Source organism: Phocoena sinus, chromosome 3 (genome assembly GCF_008692025.1).
Source record: "Phocoena sinus isolate mPhoSin1 chromosome 3, mPhoSin1.pri, whole genome shotgun sequence".
Taxonomy (NCBI): Eukaryota; Metazoa; Chordata; class Mammalia; order Artiodactyla; family Phocoenidae; genus Phocoena; species Phocoena sinus.
The window spans coordinates 147,872,280-147,885,075 of record NC_045765.1 but is presented as its reverse complement, the minus strand read 5'-3'; the positions used below and the strand labels follow the sequence as shown (position 1 = coordinate 147,885,075).

The following is a 12,796-nucleotide window of genomic DNA, read 5'->3' as shown; positions in this document are numbered from 1 at the left end:
AAAGGATGCTCAACATCACTGATCATTAGAGAAATGCAAATCAAAACTACAGTGAGATATCACCTCACACCAGTCAGAATGGCCATCATCAAAAAATCTAGAAACAATAAATGCTGGAGAGGGTGTGGAGAAGAGGGAACCCTCCTGCACTGTTGGTGGGAATGTAAATTGATACAGCCACTATGGAGAACAGTATGGAGGTTCCTTAAAAAACTAAAAATAGAACTATCATATGACCCAGCAATCCCAGTACTGGGCATATACCCTGAGAAAACCATAATTCAAGAAAAGTCATGTACCACAATGTTCACTGCAACTCTATTTACAATAGCTACGACATGGAAGCAACCTAAGTGTCCACAGAGAGATGAATGGATAAAGAAGATGTGGCACATAGATACAATGCAGTATTACTCAGCCATAAAAAGAAACGAAATTCAGTTATTTGCAGTGAGGTGGATGGACCTAGAGACTGTCATACAGAGTGAAGTAAGTCAGAAAGAAAAACAAATACCGTATGCTAACACATATATATGGAATCTAAAAAGAAAAGGTTCTGAAGAACCTAGAGGCTGGACAGGAGTAAAGACGCAGATGTAGAGAATGGACTTGAGGACATGGGGACGGGGAAGGATAAGCTGGGACAACGTGAGAGAGTGGCATGGACATATATACACTACCAAATGTAAAATAGATAGCTAGTGGGAAGCAGCCGCAAGGCACAGGGAGATCAGCTTGGTGCTTTGTGACCACCTAGAGGGGTGGGATAGGGAGGGTGGGAGGGAGATGCTAGAGGGAAGAGATATGGGGATATACGTATATGTATATTTTATTCACTTTATTATACAGCAGAAACTAACACACCATTGTAAAGCAATTATGCTCCAATAAAGATGTTTAAAAAAACAACTAAGTCAGAAGCTATCATGAGAAAGAGGAACTTTATTAAATAAGAAAATTTATTAAATGCTAAAAAAAAAGAAGCCTCATACTGATCTCTTGCCCCTTCCACCCTGTGAAGGTACAATGAGAAGTCTGCGAGCCAGAAGAGAGCCCTCAGCTGACCATGCTGGCACTCTGATCTCAGACTCTCCATCTCCAGAACTGTGAGCAATAAATTTCTGCTGTTCATAAGCCATCCTGTTTGTGCTATTTTGCTATATCAGCCTGAATAGACTAAGACAGTAGGAAGGGGCTTTCCAGGATGATGAAACAGCTCTATTAAAGCAAGGGGCCAGGACTTCCCTGGTGGTGCAGTGGTTAAGAATCCACCTGCCAATGCAAGCGACACGGGTTCAAGTCCTGGTCCAGCAGGATGCCACATGCCCCGGAGCAACTGAGCCCGTGCACCGCAAGTACTGAGCCTGCGCTCTGGAGCCTACAACGACTGGGCCCACGTGCCACAACTACTGAAGCCCACCCACCTAGAGCCCATGCTCCGCAACAAGAGAGGCCACTGAGGTGAGAAAACGGTGCACCACAAGGAAGAGTAGCCCCCTCTCGCCGCAACTAGAGAAAGCCCGTGCGCAGCAACGAAGACCCAATGTAGCCAAAACAAAAAAGGCAAGGGGCCATGACACAGTGAGGTGATTCCTGGGTGGAACTGGAGGAGAAATCTGAGCCTGGTGGGGAAGAGCTGATACAGGTGAGGCTGCCCAGCCTCTGGGCACAGAGAGTCTTGCAGGTGATATAAAAGAAGTCTGTACTTTCCTATAAGGGAAGAGGAGTCCCAAAAGGTGTCAAATGGGAGCAGTGGCAAGGTAACTTTCTGATTATAGAAAGATCATTTTGGTGGATGGATTTGAATGGGGTAAGACATGAGGTTGGAAAGCCTGCAGATGTCGATGCTATAAATTACTATTTTACAAAGAAGAAACTTTTCTTAGTAGAAACCTTGAAAATGAACATTAAGCACCCAACTGAGCATGAGACGGTTATTAGACTGTTCTGCAAACAGTGCCTTGAGTTAGATGTACTGGTAAAAAGCAGAAGATTTGGCACCAAGCTGTCTGGGTTCAAACTACGGCTCTACAACTTCCTGCCTAGGTGACCCTGTATAAGTTACTAAATCTCTCTGAGGCTCAGTTTCCACATCCATTACATGGAGGAAGTAGTACCTACTTCACAGGGATGTAATGAGAATTAAAGTGAATGAGTATACAATCTAAGTACAATGACTGGCACATAATAAACACACAGAGACGATAGCCGCTGTTATTACTGACATCATCATTATAAGATATGTTTGTTCTTCAGTTATAGGAAAACGGTTATAGAAGGTTCTAGGAATTCCTCTGGATTTGTCTTCAATGAAAATATTCTGGATACCTGTCCACTAATAGTCTTCAAAGCTCTCCATTTTACTAAGTGCTAACCTGTCCTTAACAACTTTTTTTAACACCCCGCAAAAAAGATAAAATTTAACTTGAAATTAGCAGAAAAAGTGAGGAAAGCTGTAGCTAGGGCTCTCCGTGAAGCTGAGAAAAAGACTGCTGAGTTCCTGAAGCAATGGCACAGACCGACAAAAATATCACAAATTGCCAAGTGCGATTTCGAGAATCCAGTATGTTTTCTATTATCTCAACATAGCAGTCTTTCCTAATTAGTGTAAACTTAAATTTTAATAAGAAAAAGGTTTATTGGTTTAAAATAAGCAAAGAAACACATTGGCACTCTTCCTTAAACTTCTATTCACTCTTGATTCTAAAGAGAAAACCACAGTTGTGGGACGTGAGCTACCAAAGAGGGCCATCTAGTGTAAAACAGTAGACTCTGATTTATTATTTTGAGGACTTTACTACAAGAGCATGAGGTGAAAGTAGAACATATTATTAAAAATGACAGTGATGTGCCACACAGGTCTCTCATACCAAACAGTGGTAGCCAGATGGCCTCCATTTCCCGTGATAACTAAAGAACTAGTTTATTTCTGGTAAATGCTCATATGTTCTTAAGAATTTAACATTAATTCAAGAGGAATTTCTTGTCCATCCAAAAGCAGTTAACTTTAAGTGGTAATCAAACTGCTAATTGTAAACTAAATGTAAAATAACAGTATTCCCGATTTCCCATATAATGGTACATGGGGCATAGCAGGAACATAATATTCACTGAGTGAATGAATTAAAGGACCATATTTTGTTGGGCTTAGAAATTCTGCTGAAAAATTACACCTAAACATAGTCAAATAACCATATTCTCCCTAAATCCAATATTTGTGTCTCACATAAACTATTTCCGGGGTTCACAGTTGCAGAGATAAGATCCAATTCTATTGAAAGCAAAACATGTATAGAAATTGTAGAGAGGCAGATGCTACCCGCTGGAGTGCAGGTCAGATACAAACAGCCAAATTATGACAGTGATGGAGAAATTCTCAAACAGGAGGCTGTGGAATCTACCCTCTCAAAGAGATCTGTTAGATAGCTTGTTTGATTTATGCTTAGTGCTGTCTGAAGGCAGCAGGGAAGGATTAGATCACTGGTTCTCAAATTTTATCTGTAATCTTTGCTTTCTCATTACCCCACATCATTCCTGTACAAACAAAAATTTCTGCAAGTTCATCTTGCTGGTGGACGCCTCCACTAGGCACAGTGCCTTGCACATTGTAGGCATGGGACTGACAACTATCTTTAGCTCGGAAACTTATAGGAAAGGCTAAGAGAAAAGAATGAAATAGAGGTGGAAAAGATGCAAATGTTAAAAGTTGAAAGTGTGATAAAAGAGGCATTCTTGTCTAAATAAATGCTCTTTGAGACACTCTCCTATTTACCCTGACTCTACTGAGTAGGTTCTACCCTCAAAAACCAAAACCTCAGTCTATGAAATAGAACCTCTTCCCTATACATCCCAATTCAAACTCCATCATGCTAGCACAATTATATAAGCCTGACATTCATTCCCAAACAGGCCTTCTTGAACACCCAACTTATAGAACACTATGGATTTCCCCCATCAGCATTCAAAACTTGTAAACCACGATTTCATTCGCTCAACCGTCCTTCTCTATGAAGCGAGTGTGCAATGGAACAGCTCTGAGCCAACTAATGCCTCGCTGTAGTTGTGTGTTCTTTAATCACAATAATGAATAATTAGCCATCCTCTCCCTGCCTTCTACCCAGCCAAATGCAACTGCAGTAAGTAATCCTCTGCAAATTTTAAATTACTTTTAATCCTTAGATATTCATAAATAGTTTTCAGCTTCTTTCCTTACACATTAAAAAAAACATGTTGTTTCCTTCCAATGCCACTTCCACTTCCCTCTCTATATGACTTAGCTGCCCACAAAACTCTCATTCTTCTCCTTATCAAATATGTATTGAGAGCCTACATATACCAGGCACTGCTGCACATATAGTGATACATAAACACATGCTCTCACAGAACTTCCAGGCTAGTGGGACAGGGAAACTCAAATAAGTGCCAGGAAGGAAAAGGACACAGAAATGTGACTGGAAAGTTGCCCTTGCAGGCAGCAGTCATGTGGGAACTGACATCTAATGCAGAGTAGGAGATACCAGGCAGCTGAGAGTAAGGGCGGGAAGCAGAATGGTCTCCAGGTAGAACATGTACAAACCCAATGGCAGGAGAGAGCTTGGAGGAACGCAAAGCAGGCCAGGTAAGAGGTGCAGAGTGATAAGACAAATATGTGACACAAGGTCGGGCAGGTGGGCAGGCTTGTTCATTTCACTCTCCAAAGAAAAAATGAAGAGCATTAGACTGGAATATGATGATGATTCACTCAGCATATTTGCTGAGCACTGATATGCCAGGACTGTCCAAGGACCCAGGGAATCAGGAGTGAAGAAGATAGACAAAGTTTACACTCTGATGAGAGAATAGTATGTGCTAAGTAGAAAAAGGAAGGAGAAAATGGAGGTAAGCTTCCAGACTGGGGGAGGGGAGCTGGGGATGAGGAAAAAAGGTTACTATCAAGCAGAGTGAATTAAAGAAAGCCTCACTGGTGATGACATCTGAACACAGGTGTGGGATTTGGCCGCAAGCATGTAAAAGGCCCTGAGGCAAAGGCTTGCTTAGTGTCCTGCAGGAATCTCAGAGGCTAACGTGAAGTGTCTAGGAGAAAAAGTCTAAGACGGCAGCAGGAAAGCAGGTCATACAGGGTCTTGTAGGTGACAACATTGTCTTTTACCCTTGAGATGAGAAATCTTTACGTTTTGCACATAGGAAGTTGTAATCCGACTTCTCTTTAAAAACAGTCCCTCTAGATGATGTGCTGAACATAGGCTGAAGGGTGGGGAGGGATAGACCAGTTGGGAGGCTATGGCTGTAATTTAAGGTAAAGATAACTGTGGTCCAGACCAGGGTGATAACAGTGGAGCTGGTGAAAAGTAGTTATGTTTGGGACGAACATTTAAGGTAAAATCAACAGGCTATGCTAATGGCTAGGAGGTGTAGGATGAGAGAAAGAGAAGAGTTAAGGATAACTCCAAGGTTTTTAGCCTGAGCTAAGAACAGAACAATCCTTACTGATATGGAGAACACCAAGGTTTGGGGGTAAAAATCAGTTTTGTTTCGACCATGTTAGGTTTGAGGTGCCCGATAGAAATCCAACCAGAGATCCAGTATATCTAGATATCCAAGTATATCTCTAAATATGGAGATATTTGAGTATGGAGTTAGGGGCAAGTAAGAACTGAAGACATAAAATAGAAAGTAACGTACAGATGTATTCAGACTCATGGAGAGGAAGTCAACAGAAAAGAGAAGAGGTCTGAGAAGGTTGGGGAGGTGAAGAGGAACAACCGAAGTGGACTGACGATGAATGGCTAGTGTGGTCACAAAATATGTGTGGTGAAGACTCCACTGGCTGCAGAAGGTAAGAAGACTTCCGCAGAAGGCAGAAGACCATCCTGGCCTGCATGGGAGCAAGAGCTGATTCAGGAAGGCTGGTGTAAGAAGCCGTAACGCTGTCCAACAGGCCCGAAACCTGAGACAATGTCCCCCATTGGAGAGTACAAAAATGCCCACAAGAATGGCAAAGACCAGCTTTTCCAATAGTAACACACATCTCATGGGAAATCTGAGCCTGCTGCATTACCTACTGCTTTGTATAAGCACAACCTTAAGATTCCTATCCTTTGCAATTTAGTAAATGCCACCTCTTCTAACCGAGTCTCTCTGTCAATCATATTCCTGTAACACTGTGACAGCTATGCAGAAACTACTGCAGTGGTCCAGGTGACAGAGGTCGGTAGAGAGGATCTGGGTGATGAAGACATAACACTGTCCAGCAGTAATACTGTTAAAACTTGTGAATGGACTAGAATATAGGGAAGGGAAGCAGAGGGAGGAATCAAAGATGACTACTAGGTTTCTGACTTGCAACATTGGATGGGTGATGTTGCCATTCAATTACTCAAGGAATATTGGTAGAGGACCCAGGTGGGAGAAGACTTCAAGTTCAGTCTTCAACATGTGGAGATGATGAGAAGGCAGCTGGCACTGGAGCTCAGAAAAGAAACGGGATTGAAGAAGTCCATTTAAAAGTCTGCCTACAGAGTGAAACTAATGATATACTTGGAAAAGACTGCCTATAAGAGACTCTACTAAGAAGAAGAAATGCCTAGGAGTAAACCTTGTACATCCTGGAATATTCATCAGCTCTATAGAATAGGATGAGCCTGCAAAGGAGGCTAAGAAAGAGTAGCTCAAGAGGTGAGAGGAAAACCAGGAACGTGCAGCATCATAGAAGTCAATGGGAGACAGCGGCTCAAGAAGGAGGGAGGGGGCTTCCCTGGTGGCGCAGTGGTTGAGAGTCCGCCTGCCGATGCAGGGGACACGGGTTCGTGCCCCGGTCTGGGAAGATTCCACGTGCCGCGGAGCGGCTGGGCCCGTGAGCCACGGCCGCTGAGCCTGGGCGTCCGGAGCCTGTGCTCCACAACGGGAGAGACCACGGCAGTGAGAGGCCCGCGTACCGCAAAAAAAAAAAAAAAAAAAAGGAGGGAGGGAGCAACCACATCAAAGAGACATTAATGAGAGTCAGTATCTTTTAAATATGTATTTTTTTTTTTTTTTTTTTTGCGGTACGAGGGCCTCTCACCGGTGCGGCCTCTCCCGTTGCGGAGCACAGGCTCCGGACGCGCAGGCTCAGCGGCCGTGGCTCACGGGCCCAGCCGCTCCGCGGCACGTGGGATCCTCCCGGACCGGGGCACGAACCCGTGTCCCCTGCATCGGCAGGCGGACTCTGAACCACTGCGCCACCAGGGAAGCCCTTAAATATGTATTTCACTGATGACAGATCATCTTTGTTTTGTCAGCAGATCTCTTGGTCCTACTGATTTCTACAGAAGCTTTCTGTGAATACAGTTCATAAAACCATCATATCAGAATTTTGTTCTTTGTTAACATCTTTCTAAGAAGCTATCCAAAAATTCTTTATTTTTAAGACAGCAAGGCTGATAAACACATTTTGGATAAAATTAGTTACAGCACTGAAGTCATTTTGGAAAGAACACAAAACTGGAGTCTCTAGCATAGTTCTGCTTTTACCTTTATCCAGACCTTGGGCAGGGCCCATGCCTTTCTGAGTTCTGGTTTCATTATCTGTTCAGTGTTGGGGGTCAGGGGCGGGATGTGCCGTGGCCAAGAAGAGAAGCAGTAAACTTGCTGATCCATACGTCCCTGCTCCACAAAATCCTGGAGTTCACAATTAATTTGTGGGAATATAGGGGTAAATGTGTGTATTTAAGTCACACATTTTCAACAGTGGTCTCTTTATGGCCATAAGATGAATTACCACTTAAGCCATTTGGTTTAGTTTCGCCATTTCTCAGACCAACCAGATACTCTGACAGCTATGAAGTCTATTCCCTAATGGAAGATACTGAACGAGCATTTATTGATTCCTGAATGTAGAGCAAGATACTAGATACTAGTTTATTTCCGGTAAATGCTCATATGTTCTTAAGAATTTAATATTAATTCAAGAGGAATTTCTTGTCCATCCAAAAGCAGTTAACTTTAAGTGGTAATCAAACTGCTAATTGTAAACTAAATGTAAAATAACAGTATTCCCGATTTCCCATATAATGGTACATGGGGCATAGCAGGAACATAATATTCACTGAGTGAATGAATTAAAGGACCATATTTTGTTGGGCTTAGAAATTCTGCTGAAAAATTACACCTAAACATAGTCAAATAACCATATTCTCCTTAAATCCAATATTTGTGTGTCACATAAACTATTTCCAGGGTTCACAGTTGCAGAGATAAGATCCAATTCTATTCAAAGCAAAACATGTATAGAAATTGTAGAGATGCAAAGTATGAAAGACTTATTTGCCTCAAGCTAATGAAGAATGTCTGCACTCACAAAATGTCTTATAGTGAGTACTCTTTTTCTTTGCCCAATAAAATATTTGCTTTTCCAATGCCCAATTCTAGAGGGACTTCTCAAAGGTTATTCCTTGGGCTGGGAGAGATCATCACAACTGGCTTCCAGATATGTTTTGTTCTCCACTCTGGTTTTATCACTGATTGGTTTCACAGGGTAAAAACCACACCCAGCAAATAGAAAAGCTCAATAAAATTTTATAAAATGAAACAAAGGTGAGAGGAATGGGAACTATTTCACTTTGTTCATAAATCAAGCCTTGTCTCTCTAAGTGCCTTTCAACTCCACATGATCCAGCCAAACTAGGCTTTTTTTTTTTTTTTTTTTTTTTTTTTTTTTGTGGTACGCGGGGGCCTCTCACCGCTGTGGCCTCTCCCATTGCGGAGCACAGGCTCCAGACGTGCAGGCTCAGCGCCCATGGCTCACGGGCCCAGCCGCTCCGCGGCATGTGGGATCGTCCCAGACCGGGGCACGAACCCGTGTCCCCTGCATCAGCAGGCGGACTCTCAACCACTGCACCACCAGGGAAGCCCCTCAAACTAGGCTTTTGATCTTCCATGCTGTGCCCTTGTTTCAGCAGTCCCAATGTGTGCAATATCTTTGCATAGAAATTTCTTCCCATTAACTCCCAGTGGCCAAATCCTACTCATCCTTTTAAAGGCTCAAACATCATCATATCCATGAAGCCTTCTAGAAATTCCACAGCTAAAAGAAATTTTACTTTTCCTAAACAGCACAGTTTCCCTATGTCTCTTTATAATATTTAACGTGGTACTCCCTGCATTTAGTTACAATTACTCACTTATACTTTTTATAGTGTACGTGTATACGTATACACACACACCCCACACTTTATCTATATACATATGTATATAGATATAGAAAGAGAGAGAGAATTTGTAGTTATTTACTTATATTTTTAATTTCTCCTCATAGTTTTTCAACTTCTTATGGATAGACTAGGTGTCAACTAATATTTGCTCCCCCCATGAAGCCTAACTCAATGTCTTGCACTGAGTAGGCAGTCACTAAATGGAAATGAGCTCTTATCATATATTGTTTTGCACACAATTTACATAATGAAACAAAACCATATGATATGCTAAAGTCACCAAGAACTAAGTCAATTACATAAATATATATTTGGTTCTTCTAATCTTTGCTCTCTGTTATACAGCAATCTTATTGGAGGAAATGATTTAATACAAACTCACAGTTAAGTGTCCTTCATGATGATCTGGGAAATGAATGAATAAGTACTCCGTGGCTACCAGCTGCATTATGGAGTCACCGAGGAATTCCATCCTCTGATTGTGGCCTCTGGGAAAAAACATCAATGTAAAGAGATCAATAAGCATTTGTGGATTAAAAAAAAAAAACACAGAGAATTTTTTTCAAAAGGCATGATGTTAAAAAGCAATGCATTCACCTTGCTTAAAGCACAAAACTAAAAATAATTCCCTAAGGCCCCTCAACTGAGAAGAGATCTGAGTCAATACAGGTTCAGCTTCAAAGGAGAGTAAAGTAAGTACTATTTAAGGATTAAACAACTGCTAAAATAAAGACTAGGAAATAGTGCCTGGCCAAAAGCTGGCGAGTATCAATTGAAAAATAAAGCACCGTTGAATCCTTGAACAGTGAGGGGGTTAGGGGCAGCGACCCCCCCATTCAGTCAAAAATCCAGTTTAACTTTACAGTCGGCCTTCTGTACCACGGTTCCGCATCTGCAGATCCAGCCAATCAATCAACCGACCCTGTGTAGCACTGTAGCACATACTTACTGAAAAAAATCCACATGTAAGTGGACCAATGCAGTTGAAACCCATGTGATTCAAGGGTCAACTGTACAGCAGAGACAACAATGTTGCACAGACAATCTTCATACAGACAAAACAAAGAAAAAGGCCCAAGAATTTTCTTTGCTAAATCTTTATTTATTTATTGCGGTACATGGGCCTCTCACTGTTGTGGTCTCTCCCGTTGCGGAGCACAGGCTCCGGACGCGCAGGCTCAGCGGCCATGGCTCACGGGCCCAGCCGCTCCGCGGCATGTGGGATCTTCCCGGACCAGGGCACGAACCCGCGTCCCCTGCATCGGCAGGCGGACTCTCAACCACTGCGCCACCAGGGAAGCCCTAAATCTTTATCTTTTTATTGAAAAATACACTCCATTATTCAAATCTGGACTCTAGGTTAAGGACTAAAAAAATCTGTGACGGGCTTCCCTGGTGGCGCAGTGGTTGCGAGTCCGCCTGCCGATGCAGGGGACGCGGGTTCGTGCCCCGGTCGGGGAGGATCCCACATGCCGCGGAGCGGCTGGGCCCGTGAGCCATGGCCGCTGAGCCTGCGCGTCCGGAGCCTGTGCTCCGCAACGGGAGAAGCCACAACAGTGAGAGGCCCGCGTACAGCATAAAAAAAAAAAAAAAAAAAAAAAAATCTGTGACAAGAATCCTTAATCTTTACTGTGTAAAGAGAACTGTGAATATCTGAATTGGGGGAAGGAAGCCAAAACTGAATAAAAAACACCATGCAAAGAAACAACGTTTTGGTTATTTTATTAATTATTTCATTAGCTCATGTTCAAATCACTCATCCAGAGCAGGGATTGGAGGACCACATTCAGCCTATGGCCTGTTTTAGTAAAAAGGGACACAGCCATCTTCACTCATTTATATTTTTCCTGTGGCTGCTTTTGTTACTATGGCAGAATCATCATGACAGATACCACATGGCCTATAAAGCCTAAAATATTTAATATTTGTCCCTTCGTAGAAAAAGTTTTTACTTCCTTCACACTTCTCTTATACTTTACAAAGAAATAAGATGCATGGCAATGAGACCAAAAATACTGGATTAGAGCATATCCTCTGGTCCACACTGGTGTCTGGTTGCTCATCCATCTAACGACGTGACTTCCCTAGAAATATGTTTGAGACCCCAGCCTTGGAAGGGCATGCAACAAACGTTTGGGACTGCTTGTCTAAATGCCCATGTTAGAACTACATGAGTACTTCTAACTTACAGGGTCAGATGGTTAAATCCCACAGTTCTCAAGGTGAATGCTCTTGCCAAAAGTCGAACGTGGGTAAAAATTACTCCAATTGCGTCTTCAAATTCAGTAAGTTTCTGCAGAACTGGAGAAGTCTCAATAAGTTGTCGATCAGTATTTGGCTCTTGAAGCTACAAGAAGAAAGAAAGAAATAAAAATCACATGCAGTTTTTAGTTACAAAACTAATTAACCATTCTAAGATAGTATTTTGTAAACTTCCTTCTCCCATGGGCAGAAATTTCTGAAATGCCAATAAAACACGAAAGCTTCTTTTTCATCCCTTAGAATGGCAAACAAACCTAATATTTAAAGAAGGCTCAAATAATATTTTCCAATCTTCTATCAGATTTCAAGGCCAAATACTGTACACAGATAGTTCAAAATCCCAAGTATTATACTAGCTCTCCAAGGAAGAGGCAAGCTGAAGAACCACTGGTAGAGAATATGTATATATCTATCTGGTAACTCAGTGGTTCTCAAACTTTAGTGTTCATCAAACCCTTGTAGGACTTGTTAAAAGCAGATAGCCAGGCCCTGCCCCCAGAGCATCTGATTCAGTATGACTGGAATAAGGACCAAGGATTTGCCTTTCTGATAAGTTCCCAGGTAATGCAGATGCTGCTGGTCTGGGGACCAGCTTTTGAGAATCTCTGCATTGAGTAACTTGACCTCTGCGTGTCTTCTAGGGACCAACCTATTTTGGCAAATGAACATCATTAAAACTGGATTCAGCACACACTGGAGATTATTATACCACTAGTCAGGTGCTCCACATAACAATGAGCCTTTAACCACTAGCAGAGAGCAAATATGAAGAGTTTAAATAAAATGAATATTTTCAGGAACTCTGGGCAAGCTCATACTCATAAAATATTTCTAAAGTACTCTGAATTAATGTCACTTATTACTGTAAAGCCTCTCATGAGAGAGTTCAGCCACTAGTGATGACTTTTATATACACATAATATACATATACAAAAATATGTATATATGAGTATACATTTACATATGTATGTATATGATGCATATCTCCAAGGTAAAATGGTAATAAAAGCAAAGAATAGTAAGAATTTTTAAACCAACTGGGGAAAAAAGTGTCACCATATGTAGATCTTTTAAATTCCAAAATCTTGAATAAAAAGCCATTATACTGTACTAAAATTTAAATTTACAATATGTTTTATGCATCAAAGTCAAAGCCCTTAACTTCTAAGATCCAAATTAGGTTACGATTTAGCAATGTTAATTTAGTATTTGTTCTACTTTGTAATAAGCCCAGACTTGCTTCCATATTATTTTCCCTATAATAGCAGGCATGTAGATATACTGGAGACAACATATTATGCTTTGACTATCACTGTTTTGGGGAAGAGAGGGGACCAAACCACAGA

At 41.8% G+C, this 12,796-nt stretch overlaps 1 protein-coding gene across 1 annotated transcript in view; it reads right to left on the bottom strand.

Moving 5' to 3' along the window:
• DROSHA (drosha ribonuclease III) overlaps nucleotides 1–12,796 on the bottom strand; it is an 88,020-nt gene that overhangs the window by 18,429 nt on the left and 56,795 nt on the right. Inside the window, exons 17-18 of the mRNA XM_032626573.1 lie at nucleotides 11,378–11,535; nucleotides 9,571–9,676 (exon numbers count right to left, since the gene is read on the bottom strand). Of these exons, the coding sequence (XP_032482464.1) occupies nucleotides 9,571–9,676; nucleotides 11,378–11,535 (264 nt within the window). The remainder of the gene's footprint in view (nucleotides 1–9,570; nucleotides 9,677–11,377; nucleotides 11,536–12,796) is intronic.